General features: G+C 40.1%; 1 protein-coding gene and 1 long non-coding RNA gene across 3 annotated transcripts in view; one reads left to right on the top strand and one right to left on the bottom strand.

Moving 5' to 3' along the window:
- Nucleotides 1-845: 845 nt before the first annotated feature.
- Nucleotides 846-14,409, bottom strand: part of LOC308070354 — an 87,011-nt gene continuing 73,447 nt past the window's right edge. For both annotated transcript variants that reach the window (XR_013930708.1, XR_013930709.1), the window contains 2 exons: nt 4,554-4,694; nt 846-1,471 (listed from right to left, as the gene is read on the bottom strand). This is a non-coding gene — a long non-coding RNA (uncharacterized lncRNA). The remainder of the gene's footprint in view (nt 1,472-4,553; nt 4,695-14,409) is intronic.
- The window catches only part of LOC308070349 (protein-glutamine gamma-glutamyltransferase E-like), a 28,127-nt gene continuing 18,408 nt past the window's right edge, over nt 4,691-14,409 (top strand). The window contains exon 1 of the mRNA XM_080404107.1: nt 4,691-14,205. Within this exon, the coding sequence (XP_080260233.1) occupies nt 14,199-14,205 (7 nt within the window). The 5' untranslated portion in view covers nt 4,691-14,198. The remainder of the gene's footprint in view (nt 14,206-14,409) is intronic.

Raw genomic sequence — 14,409 nt, 5'->3', positions numbered from 1 at the left:
AAATTCTGTGTAAAGCAAAAAGAAATCCCACTAAAATGTGAACATGTAAGCCTAGTGCCGCAGAAAAGTAACTTACAAGAATATCCTTTACACAAAACCTCCATGGGTGTAGACATTTTCTCACTGATACGTTCCTATTTCTGCCTCTTTGTTGCTGCTTTCAGTCCCTGCCAGGGGAGGGAGCCCAGGTTAAAATACATCAGTATTTTAGCCCAAGGACTCCAAGTCATCTCTGTGAGATTGCTCTACAACAGTATGAAAAAGTGGACTCATTAGGAGTACTGGAAAAACAAAAGACTGTGCAACAAGACTGTCACAAAACCCCTTTGAAAAACAAGAGACAGTTGAGAGTTACTATGCCCATGATAAACTCATCCAGTACAAGAAAAAGCCTATCACCCTTGCAATTATTAAAAAAATATGCTAATTCCTGAGAATTACAATCTGACCAAATCCCACCTAATCAAGAGATAAGAGGCCAAGCACACTGCACTAAGTGCCATAAATAAGGACCATCTTCTATGCCTCGTTAAAGCAACATCTACTTGTGCTAAAATTATGTGCATTGACACTTTCAAAGTTTCTATTTATTGCTTTCTCCAGCTCACCGATTCCAAGATGCGTGTTGATGGATGCATAACAGGCAGTTCCTGTTAAGTTTTTATTTTCATGATATGGAATATGTTGGTGAGTTCGAGCGTCTCGATACTTCTTTGCTAATCCAGAGTTTATTACGTAGACAAGATTGCCTTTCTTCCCATGGCCCATTAAGAAGTCTGGCTTCACATCTCGGTGGATGAAGTTCTTGGTATGAATATATTCAATTCAACTAATCTAGATAAAAAGAAAAAAAAAAATCACTCGAGAGAGACTAGGCATACACTTTTTTCCTTATAATAACACTAGCAACATTGTCTTAATGATAAAAGAGGTAATGAAACTTTTTATTGTAAAATGTAAGGGCATTAAAGAGAACATAATTTGATAGACAATACATAAACCTCTCCAGGTCTTTCCCCGTGTCTATTTTACATTTGTTTCCAAAAACTTTCTTGGGCGAATTTCTTTTGTCTTTGAGCAGTGCAACAGATGGTTTGCAAACAGTGCAAGTCTGGTTTTTTAAAATCAATTAAGACTTTGTAGTCACTTTAGATTGGGCATTTTGTATTTAAGAGAAACAAAACCAATTTTGAGTCTTTTCTTTAATGATACAGGCCTGTTCACCTCTAAATTACAGAAACAACGTATTTGGTTCTGATCTCTCAAGAAATTTTAATATTCCAACATACTGCACCGTCAAGATCAACAAAGCAGTTTCCTACCATTTGGTCAGCGAGTAATAGGACTGTCTTGAGACTAAATTTCCTTGAACAAAAACCGAAGAGATCTTCAAGACTCGGTCCAAACAGCTCCATCACCATTAAATTGTAGTCCCCTTCAGCTCCACACCACTTAATTGTGGGAACGCCCACTAGAAAAAACAAAACAGTTTATTCAGTATAACAATTTGATTTATATACAAATCTTCAAGGCACCTAAGATGAATTCTAAGAGGGTCATGACTGTGAATGTTTGTACTCACAGTGAAGTGTAATATTTTATGCAACCTTCAGCCAAGAAAAAGGTGAAAAACTCACCATCACCGAACATTTAATCATCTGTAAGCTGCCCATCCTTAGCATAAAGGACTCCAAATTTAAAATTCTCTTCTATCTCTTTTAAAATAACTCAAGTCAAGTCAAATGAAAAATGAGCCATTCAGCATCAAATTCACACACCAAAGATCCACAAGCAAGATCAACTGCCTCAATCAGACACCTAATTTGTAGCATTTTTTCCTAACTCATGTTTCTACATTTACTATTATTTTTGCCCATTTTTTCCCTAGCATTAATTTCTGGAGCTGTGCAGCATGCCACAGAGTGTCAAATGCAGTCTGTCTGAGGCACACCGAGCTGACATGAAGGTCACATCTGATGCACCTTTCCATCATTGCTTATGCTAGGTCACCATGCGGACAGGATTTCCCATAATTCTCTTTGAAAGCAATTAAAATGTTACAATTAATTTACAAAAAACCAGGTTTATCGTGTAACTGAAATTCTTTGAGATAGTCTGTACCTAGACTCACACTGGCTGTGAACAGGGTGAAATGGCAAAGGACTATCAGCCAGGCCCAAGGGAAGGCTCAAAGGCTGTAAAAGCTAAAGAATAGTCAGGGAAGGGATTTTAGTCCAAGCCCAAGTGGGCAAAAGGAGATGACATTAGTCCTGCTGCCTGCAGGTGTGTGGGGAAAATCACCTTGAGGGGGGGAACTAGAGAAAATTGCACCTTAACAGAAGCGTAGTATTATGGAAAGCTTTTTAGGGTAAAACACAGCTATGGCCTTCAGGATGGTTGGCATGCACAGAATCTGTATCACCACAGATGTTCCCTAAGCAACACCCCCTGGCAGCTCAGCGCACACGGATAGTGGTGACGGAGGATGGTGCGGAGTGGAGACACCACGGCCAGGCTGTCGTGCTCCCTGCAGGAAAGGGAACCAGATGGCACCACACAGCTGATAAGCTGCATACCAGTTGTCACACGAAGAATCCCGGAGATGTCTGTGGCTGAGCCAACCATTACGGTGAAATTACTTTCCTCAGCTGAAATAATCTCATTGTAATACTAACGCACACCTCCACCTCAAAGCTGCCTGCTTCCAAGGTACTACTACACCTCACTGGGCACACAACACCAGTTAGTAACAACAATATGCATGACTAAAGTCACTCAAGCTCCACCTAAATGTGATGGAAATGGACTAGTCCTGGACTGAAGTAAGTCCAAAGCGGGGGGAAATTGTCTAAACTCCCTGGTTACCCAACTCTGATTCAGTGTTCACAAAGCTAGGTCAAGCTGACTTACTCTCTATAGTTGTTACGAAGGGACTTCTCACTGAGGTAGTCAGCTTTGGGGAGGATGAGAAACAAAGAACAGGTAGTGAAAACAATGCCGTTATCTAAGTTATGCAGAAAGAAACCTTCAAGTGAGGAAAGTTCTGGCTACGAGAGGAAACAGGATAAGGTGTTGCAACCCACTGACATCAACAGAAAATTAGTTGAAAATAAGACAAAGATAATTGCCTTATTCTTAGTGGGCAATTATCTTAGTGGGAGATCACAACCTTCAACTCAAACAGCCCCCCCAAAGGAGGGCAAAAACCCGCCTGAGGAGCGTGCGTAGTTAGCAGAGAACTTCAGCAGTGCTATCTGAGGATACGTACTAATTTGTATTAGAAGTGAGAAACTTGTAACTAATCCTGTGTATGATGAATGAATATGCAATGTACTATGAAGTATAAAAAGTGGACAGATGAAGGGAGAAATTAGGGAGGACTCCATCGGAACTTCTGGGATCTGTTGATGGGCTGAACCTGTCTTCTCCCCCCCTAGGGACACCTCTTAAGTAAGAACTTTGTTTTATGCATGCTAAATAACTAACTCATGCTAGCTGTTATTAGCGATTATAATTTAGTTGTATGTAGTTTAGTTGTATATAATTCCAGGCCTGTTTTTGCAGACAGTCCCTATCACTGGCAATCACTGTGCAGACATGCAATAAATACCCTGCGCAAGGCAGGATGAGCTGTGCCTGCTGGCCGCCACACTGCCTTGGCCTTGAGGGAGGGCAATGGAGCATCCCCTGCCAGGCCATGCTTGTGCGAGGCTGCTCCCTGCGCTGAGGGGTTGGGGCCGGGAGGGGCTACAGGGAGGGCCGGTGCTGTGGCACGTGTGGGACATGCAGGGCAGGTGGTGGGTGCATGCATGTGCATGCAGACCCAGCTGCCCGCTGGGCCACAGCTGCGGGCTGGGAGCAGCCCAGCGCTACCAGTCGGGTTGCAGAAGCTTTCTGCATCCCATGGCATGAGCTTTCTGCTGGCCCGTGTGGAACCGCTCCCCAACAGCCACTGAGGGATGGCGCGAGGCAGGGCAGGAGGCGGCATGTGGGCCTGCTGAGGAGAGCTGTGCGGCGCCCCGGCTGCCCAGCTGGCCCTACAGGGTGGCCCTGGCCTTTGGGGGTCCCCCCTGCCACCTGCAGGTGCCAGCCCTGAGGCAGGGGGATCAAGGGCCGGTGGGAGCTTTGGGACAGGGCTTTGGGATTGTTGGGTGCCTGCTGGGAGCTCTAGGGACACCGAGCCAGGCTGTGGCGTGTTTCAGGGTTGATGTGAGCTTTGGGGCAGGGTTTGGAGAGCCTGTGGGAGCAGCTGGAGGCTCTGGGGCAGGGCTAGGTGAGTTTGGGGGCTGGTAGAAGTTTTGAGTTACAGCTCAAAGCTCCGAGGGCCTTGGTGCAGGTGTTTGCATTTTCCTGGCTGCTCTTGCCTTGCAATAGCTTGTAAAGGTCATTAGCCTGTAGTTCTTTGTGGCAGCGTGCAGACATTCCCTAATGTTCTAGGGATAATGCAATTTACAAACACATATTTATTATTACTGTAGGGTGTTAAAGCCAGGCTAAAAATTCCTGCAACTGCAATAAACCTGTTGAAGTCAGACAAGAGCAGCTGTACTCACCAGCGCTGGTTAGTCAAGGAAGGCTAGCAACTGTTCCTGAGCGGTATTCTTCCTCATGTCTCAACTCAGACCCTCTGTTAGGGCATTGTAAGTTCATCAGCCAGCTCTTCTTGAAGGAGGTGTAGCAAATCCATCAATGTTCTGCAGAAAACCATGACAAAATAAAGTTGGTATTTAAGCATATAGACCAATCTGATATGCACAAGCAAGGTAAATGGGAATACACAAGCCACAAATACACCTCCCATTCACCCCCTTTTAGAGGCAGAATAGGATGATACCGGGGCTTCCCATAGGAGAGAAAGAGGGCCAGTTAGGTTAGACTTTAGAGGTTGATTTTTCTGTAATTTTGTGTCCACATTTTGGACGCAACTGTGCTCTGCCTGTCATTCGATTAACACACAAGCGAGATGATCCACTTCATATACAGTATAGTACAAGAATCTCTACAGTAATCTCTATGTGTCAATATTACTGCCTGCTATGCCAGTTGGGTGGGTGGTACTCTGCTGCCTACTCATTTCCATGAAATTAGGTACTTCAGGAGAGTCTAAGCAGAATGCATTGCAACCAGGCTACCGAGAGTGAAAGACTGCTATAGTTAAGGCTGCTGTTCTCTCCCTCAGAGTATCTCTGAGTGGGTGAAGTTCTGATCCAGCCTCAAAGTAACAGAATTCCAATACTACTCTACTCGATTTCACTCACTTCTGCTTTCTAACAGCGCCACTCCTGTAGTATCAGTGAATGTGAAAATCCTTGTTGTAAAAGGCTTTCCTTGTCTCAGGAATTTTAAGGCGTGAGTTTTTACAACTGCTTATTTAAATTCAGTGAAAGCAGCCATATTCCTTGTTCCAGCTCCATTCCAATCCTTTTCAGTAATTTTCATCATGGTCTGCTGATACCAGCAAAGTTACCTTGCACTGCTGTGAAAAATTAAATTCTCCTAAAGCTGCTTTCATTTGGAGTTGAGAAGAAGCAGCTTTTACTCCACATAAAGCTTTAACCTTTCTTCTATCTACCTGTCTTCCCATTTCCCCAGTTACAATTCCTGGGGTAGCCCTAATTGAACCTTACTGAAATTGATCTCTCAACTTTATAATTTGGATAGTTGTCCCACTTCCTCTTCCATAGTCTGTCACTTGACAACCATCTACCTAGGATAATAACTTCGTGCCTTGTATCTTAAAAAGATAGTGCTTCATCACACACAAATATATGTGTATGTATCATACTCAGTTTGAGAGACTTTGCAGTACATGTGGGTGAGCTATTCTGCTAATCACCAGAATAAACTTGTTTTTTCTTGTTTGGAGATGGAGCTAGCTTTCAATTAGATTTTATTATTTTATTTTTGATATTTGATTTTATTACTTTAGTTTGTTCATATTTGTCTGGTGTCTTCGGCTTCAGCCATGACAATCTAAAAACTAAGCATGGCATCCTTCTGTTTGAATCTAATGCATGTGAGATTACAAACAGAATTATCTAAGGCAAAGCTAAGCAACAGTAGCAACAGGGTGCAAGTGATAGACAAAAATAATGAACAACTGTTATCAACAGTTATCTTAGTTTACCAGGATGGAACACCTCATTCTGTAGGAGCTTCTGGTGATATCAGGGGCCTGCTAAACTCATTCACAGATGATCTTTCTGTTATCTTTTAACATTTGCTGTCATTGGCTATATGTCTATAATGAAGAAATAAACTTTACATTTCATTTTAACTGAGATGCTGTAAAATTTATGCATGTTCTTGTTTCTTTAGCATGGTTTACGTTTTTTTCTGTTTCGTTTTGCTTCCCTCAAAGGAAAGATCCTAATACATCACTCGCCATCATGCACTACAGGGTTAAAAATTTTGGAAATATTAAATACAGCATTTAACCTTTGATTGTTAGACAGGCAGGAGCATCATCTTATACTCACCTGCAACATCTTCCATAAAACATTGTCTTTATTCTGGTTCAGTATTATTCTACTATTCGATATTCTCTCAAATCCTCATATAAACATGCTTAACCCCTGGTTCTCTCAGTCTTTAACTACCTACAACATCAATAACATTTAACGAGCTTCCAGGAACCATAGGCCATTATTCAACAAAAATCAGATCCATAGGTGGAAGAACAGTGTAGACACTCAAACAAAACTACCAGTACCTAAATTCAGGTACTCCTCTTACGGAAGTCTGTATAGCACTGTTGTTATTACTGGGTAACACTCAACGGAGCAAGAGTATATGAAAGAGCACCAATAAGTTTGCAGCCATTCCAGAGGGTTCATCTCACTTCCAATAAGTGTTCATAGCATTGAGTCTGGTGATTAAAAAGTCACCAAAAAAAGCAAGTACCCTTCATGCCTTAACGAGTGAGCTAGTTTACATTTATGGACTTTCATTGGTAATGAATGCTACTCTGCAAGAATGACCAGTGCAAGCATCCCTCCAAATGTAATTTCAGCGTGAAGGTACAGTACTTAGCACAGGATCCTCTCTATAGCTTGTTGCCTGTTTAGACAGTGTACTTCCCTTGTCTAGCTCATTTGTGTGACCTGATACTTCCATAATGCAGATATTTGTAATAGAAACATTAAGGCTGAAATGAATAAATTACATGCAGAAACATATGTATGAAAGCACTAGAAGAAATTACAAGAAAAGAAGTGACAAAGAACAGCATGACTTGACAGCACCAGCAGGTCACTGAGATCACAGTCAGAGTCTTGAAACACACAGACTGGGAAAACAAAGGACAACCTGAAACTGAAGATAGACTACTCACAGAACAGGAGGCAAAAGGCCAGGCAGTCATTCAACAACATTGCTTAATGACTCATGGACCTGTGTCCCTGGGTCTCTGAAGGGTATAAAAAGCATTTCCAAAATGAGCACATGGTCACCCAGAGAAAAGAATCCAGGAAACATGATGATGACTCCAAATCTGTCATCCTTTGTTCTCTGTTTCACCACAAATAATCTTGGTTGAACTAGCCAGACATACACACCTTGGTGGTTGTTAAAATGTGGGTATGGAAAACGAGTATGAAAGGCTGACTGAATGAAATCTATAGGAGAATGAGCATGAGTGACTGAAATCAGTTTTGTTTAAAATAAAATCACTTCTTCTATACAGTCTCACATTTAGGTTTGCTATATTCATTTTATGTCAGTAGCTGCTGCCAGTTGATTATTTAAAAAATTCAATAAAACCTAATAGTGTGTGCTTACAGAAGAACGTCAAAGAAGACAACGAGCTATTTAGGGAAGCAAGGACACAGCAAGCATGAAATAGCTTGTCTTTTTGAAGCAATACTTTTCTCCCCCTTTTGCTCAAAGGAAGAGACTTGGAACATTTACAATTTCTGTTGTTACACCAATAACTTCTTATTTCATGTTTCACAAAGGAAAAATAGCTGTTAAAACAAGTTGGTTTCTCAAAACTAGCCCTGAGTACGAAATTACAGGAAATGTCCTAAACATTTTTGTACAGTGACACATGCACAACGGTGCTAATATATACAGCGTGAACAGAGGGAGGGCCAAGAAAATGAATATTTCTGTTTCCCTGAATATGTGAGGCTTAGAAACCAGATTTCAGATGCAATATAAATTTCAGGTTAAAAAGCCCTGCAGATCATGTGGCTTCTCAGAATGCTACTGAGTTCTAAAATAGAATAGAAACAAAAAAAGGCAGAATCATTTGCAACAGCCAATGTTACTGTTACTACCAGCAGCAGTAGTTTAAAAATTATGGGATATTTGGTATTAGTGACCTGTTCTTTCCCTGTGTAGCCACCGAGTCATGCCAATGGCTATTTTGCTAAACACAGAAGATAAATTACTGCAGTATTATTCGTTATGAGGTTATTTGCTCAAAAAATTTTTAAAGAGAAATATTATTCCAATATTTTTATCATAAAAGAGCTGATAGTAATGTACTGGGACGGGACTTAGGATATCAGATTACTTACAGCGTAAGAAAGAGTTCAAGATAAGGTGATAGTGTTACAGATGTTCTTGCTATGAAATTACTGTGCTTCCAGGGACACAAAATGGATAGTATCAAAGCCATAATATCTGCAAATAAGAATATGTTATTTACCCATGTCCCTTCCCCTCTTGTAGTTAAAAGTGGCTTCAGACTTTCAAAAGTACATTCTGTACAAAATAGTAAGTTTCTGTTGTTGAAACCTGTCTGATGGTTATAAATGACAGCAGCCACCATTCTCTTACAATGGAAAGCACTTGCCTTCTTGCACAGCTAGAGAAGTTTCATGTGCCTCATGCACAAAAAGAAACAAACAAGGCAGCTTCTTTAATGTTTTAATGCTTCTTTAAATCTGCAATGAGACTCACTTAACACTCTAAAATGCAAATGCAGACTGACCTATTACCTTGGAAATAATCCTCAGAAAATCCCTTTGATTGTTGTGTTTCTTCCTCATCGATCTCTCCTCAAATCTTGTTTGCTGCCTTCACTTCTGTCAGACTCACAGATTCAGTCTAATTTGGGAACTGAATATATTATACTCTATTTTAGCCATAGTCATGCAAACTGACTGGATACTCTGTTGCTGGAGGAGCTCAAAACAAGCACAGGATGGCCTCAAAGCTAAGGAAGATGCCACACTAGTGGCAGAAATGTCTTTGGTCTGATTTGAGACCGAGAAAAGCGGTGTGGCTGTGAGTAAAGATGAGCCATAGAGGCAGCACTTGTGTGCTAGATTCTGCAGAACAGGTTTAGTTAGTTTAGGTTAATGCTGTGCCGGTGACTGGGAAAAAAACACCTCAAAACCATGATACAGTATTTGTAGCCCAGTATACTGCAGGCATGACCTGCTCCTTGGCACTCGTAGATTCCAAAGAATTCTCTTTCAGAGACAGTACCAGACACAGTTATCCTCTATGGAATAAACAATGAACTCCTAACTAGTTACAGTACTTCTGAACCTCTAAGCACCAGTCTGACTGCCTCTACGGCCAGAAAACAGAGTAAGGAAAGGGACAGAGACGCACAGCAGAGCTGTGGGGAGTGCCCAAGAGAAAAGGGACTGCTGATGTGACAGGAGGTGAGGATGGTAAGCACTGCTTCTGGGAGAGGCATCCCCTGCTGCTGCAGTAGTTGCCACCTCTGAGAGTAGGGTGCATCCTGCTTGGCAGCAGCAACAGCTGTTGGGACTCTCCAGCACTGACACAAAATAAGAAGGCCTATCTTGCTGACTCCTCAGCAGCCTCTGTCCTTGGCAGTTTCCTGCTTCGCCAACTGTTAGAGCTGAAGCTGAAATCTAGCTCTCACCAGTCCACTGCCAAAAGGAGCTGGCAAACTGTGGAATGTCACCTAAAACATCCTAGTTACGCACAGCCACAGTGCATGGCACTACATGATTTCCTGCTAGAAGGAGAAAATTTCTAGTTATGAGTCAAAAAATTTGTGGACAGAGATGCAAGCATTTATTTCCAGGTGAAGTACTGCTTTAAATTCTTAGAGCAAATTCAGCATTGCCAAAATACCAATGCTATTCTAGTGGAACTGTTGCTGTAGCTGTAACACTCCAAGGTTACACAGCAAACAAGATTTGCAGGGTAAAACAGTCGCTTATTAGGCCAGCAGATGCAACTGGAAAAGCTATGGGCACAACACTAGGTCTTGCTTGCTAATTCTATTTTGGAAAGCATGTTGGATTTTAATACAGGAATGGAAATACAGTATTTATATATATGCTGATGTTGTACTTTTTAACTCACTGTCTCCTCGTTTTTCTTGTTTGATTTGGTCTTTGATTCTCCTAAAGCTTCCATTTCCTTTGTCCCAGATCCTTTCTCTCTCTTTATACTCATATCCCTACCAACCATCCCCAGACTAGGGATTCCTCCAATACTTTCTCCTGATGATATTTCCTTGCTCTTCCTCAGTTCTACTCTTCTTGCACTTTAATGAATACCAAACCTGGTTTGGTATTCATTAAGCAATTTCTGGTTCAGTTTTCCCCATCTTTGACTCACCCCTAGTTTCCTTCATTTCTGTGATCTTTTTGCCTCTTCTGGGGAATATTTCTTCCATGAAAAAAATACCTGAATATGTGGTTTTCCTTTTCTCCTTAGCTGCACTCCTGCCTAACTTTCCCTCTTTTATTTCTCCGTTTCTCTTTGTCTCAAATGTATGATTTTTTCATCTTCCTCTCCACTTCCTGCTGTGCTCAATCCCAATTCCTGATCTCCTTAATTTTGCTCCTTAGTCTTTCACACTTGTTTGGCTTCTCTCTAATAACAATATTGTCTTCCATCTCAAACAATTGATTCTGCTTGCCTTTCCACCTATTGCAGCATTTTACTTGCAGTTATCACTTCTCTGATCATGCTATTTACAAGCCCCTTGTAAGTTCCCTTCATACACTCCAATCCTATCCTTTCTTATTATGAATTCTACCCATCAGATTTTTGTGCAGCCTCTCTTCACAAGATTTCCAATATGCCTGATTTTACCCATCTACACAGCTAAACGTCTTGTCCGGGGTCTTGTTATTTTATCTTATTATGACACTATTCCTTTGTATAGGATGAACAAATACAGTCAAATACTCTTGGGCTGAGATGAGCAAATACTTAACTAACAAGCAAACAAACTTTGCTCTAATAAAAAATAGAGCAGGAAATACTAAAAATCATTGTCATCATTTTATTGATAGTGTATTCTCCCTGCTGCATCATGTTCAATTCTTTTTCCTTTATATCAAAGAAGTATACAGAAAAAATTAAACTATTTTCAGCAATGTATGACATTCAAACTAAGAAAACAGCATGAAAAGAGACTGAAAAGTTTGAAATGATCTAATTTGGAGGACTATAACATCATATCATAAAACATGGTATTACATAGGAATACAGAGCACTGAACAATAAAGTGAAGCAAAGCCGTAGGTACATTTTAACCCTGACAATGTAAGAACTAGTGGATCTTAAATGAAGAAAGGAAATGTTCAGAACTTTACACAACTCATAATTACTGTGTGAAACTCATTGTTCTAAGGTACAAAAAACCCAATAAATTTTAATGGATTCTAAAAAGGAGGCAGCTTGTCTCTGCACAATAAAAAGATGTGGTTATTTTTGGGTCACTCATGTAAATTTCTTCTTTCAGGGAACAAGTGTCCAAGTGACTGAAGGTCAGACAGTTTTCCCTTCACAAGATAATCAAGAAAGATTGCTATGGGACTTCCTGTTGATTCTTGTGAACTGGCTTATACTGGCAGAAACAGGAATCTCAACTGATGCAATACTGGACAGATATGGTGCTAACATTCTCTGTTTCTACGTGAAACATTCGGTTACTTCTTGGAAAAGACCAATTCTTAAGATGAACATGACATGCAAGAAGTCTGCAGGCTTGTGTGTCTTAGTAGTCAGGAACTTGGTAACCCTTCTCCACAGGACACAATGCGAAGTTTATTTGCTGTGGGTTAAGTCAGTCACAGCAATAAAACAATAGCAAGGCAAATAAGACTGAATTGACAGTGGGCACAAAATACTTATCTTCCCTACTAAGGCCTTCTCTACATCATGCAGTTCAGCTCAAGTACCAAGAGTACGCAACAAGGGGAAAAAGTTTCACTGTCACAGCTTTGACATCAAAATAAATTTTCCAAGGACAGCTCAACTACATACACATATATATTATCCTTGACAAATGTGCATCCAGTGCATTCTTAATCTCCATGGAAAATACTATTTACATCTTTACAAGCTACCTAGAGGGTCTAGCTGAGTACTTTTCCTTACTGCCAACATTTTTATGTTATACTTCCTTTCAGTATCTTTCATTAAAGACTAAAGTTTTTAAGACCACGACTCCTCAACTGGCCTCCTCTTTCTGTAACCACTTTTCGCCTTTTTCAAAAATTACATCTCTGCAAGTTGCCTCTGGTTTACTTTGATCGTTCTAATTTTTTTGAACTCCCCATATTCTTGATATTATCTAACTGATGTTAGCCCAGGGCTAACATAGCACTTCAGCTGAAGTCTTGCTAACAACAGAAAGAGCATATTTAACAAACATCAAAACTCAAAGCAGCCTTTAGTGACACTTCAGTCACTATGCCCTTTCAGTTTGACAGTGAACATTGAAACAATGTAGCATCTAGTTTTACGAGTTATGCAGTTAATTAATAGAAATGTTGTGTAATCGGTGTTTCCAAAGTATGCTGATGAAAATACTGTGTGGGATCTTGTTGCAAATCAGTTAGTATGTATGATAGCTGTCACTTCTTACTTCTCCTCTGGTGTATTGATCTGTCAAGGAAAAAAACCCCAGATGGTCTTGACTGACTTTTTGGCAACTCCATCTATCTGTTAATCATCATCTAGATGCTAACATGCTTACCTATTACAGTATTTTCCAGGAATTGGCATCATACTAGTTGATGTCAACTATAATTTCTGAGCTCTTTCTCATGCCTCTTGCCCCATTTAATACATAGATATTGTGCTTGCCTATTTCTGATCTTATGAAATTTCTGCCCTTCAAGTTATTCAAGGTAAGCCCTAACATTCCTGAGATTGCTTCAGTTTCTTCTTCTCATTGTAGATAAGTGAGGTGAAGTAATAATAAAATGAGACAAAATATCTTGTTCAAGATGTGGAAGTGTAAGGAAATGGAAGTTCTTGAGGGGATGGGGGGATCCATGAGTGAGGATCCATGATCAAATTGCTAGAGGGCTGATAGAAAAAATGAAGAATTAGCCTGAAAAAAAATATTCTGAGGCTATGCTAACAAATTAATTTTCTTTGTACCTATAAAATGTCTTGTATATGCAGATAAAGTGTTTTAACAATTATTGTTGTGTTTTTATAGTTAGAAACTAGATGAGTAACCATCATAGAAGCACAAATTACAGTCATAATTTGTACCTGCTACAAAATGAGTGTTTTATTTTATGAGGATGAAGTTTCTCTTTGTGCAGGGAGAGTTACCACTTGAGATCCACTCCTCTGAGCTATTCAGCTTTCAGTAGTTTGTCAAGTTAATAGTAGCTTACATTACATTTACAGCATTAATACCATTAGTATAATTCACAGATACTCTAAGGAGGGGCTGACAAAGGCATTACTGTGGTGATCCCCCATAAAGGATTGATGAAGTAAATGAAAAGTTTTGCAGTTTTTTCCAGACATATGAGTACATTCATAGGGAGGCAACCCTATGAATTTTATTATGAGTAGATACCTTCATTGCATGAATACTCATCTGTGGATCACACTGGGAAAAGACATGAATTCATACTGACTCAAAAAATATCCCTTCCTGAGTGATGCATCATTTTATGTAAAATTCTGGATTCTAGGTATGCAATTAAATGCTCTACTTTTCTAAGCATCTCAGCCAACCCTCTGGATAAATAGCCTGAATTGCACAAGTGCAATGTGTTAAAACCCATGAGCTAATATATGGTCACTAGGAAGTTTACATGCCCACTGGTATGACTTAACCTGCCTCACCCACCTAATGTGAATTATAATTGGTTTGAACATAAGGAGAGGCCTAAAGTTTTCTCTATAAATGCTGCCACACAACCAGAGCTTGAAGTCTTATCATATAGGCCTACAGTTGCTCACAGAAATACAAAGTCCAAGGCACAGAGGAGCAAGGAAGCATGACTGGTAAGTAGAAAAAAAAAAAAAAAGAAAAGAAAAGAAAAGAAAAAAAAAGTCTCTTTGTGTATAAGGAATGGGAAACTGAATGATGTATCATATATTAGCTTTCTCTGTGGGGTTATGTTTTGTAAAAGGCTCTAAACTGCTGGAGTACACTACATTTTGAGATTATGAATAGGTTGTTTCAGCATTTTTCTTTCCTGAATTTTC

The sequence above is a fragment of the Falco punctatus genome, assembly GCF_963210335.1.
Source record: "Falco punctatus genome assembly, chromosome: 10".
Lineage (NCBI taxonomy): Eukaryota > Metazoa > Chordata > Aves > Falconiformes > Falconidae > Falco > Falco punctatus.
The sequence above is the reverse complement of the archived record's forward strand: the minus strand, read 5'-3'. Positions and strand labels throughout refer to the sequence as shown.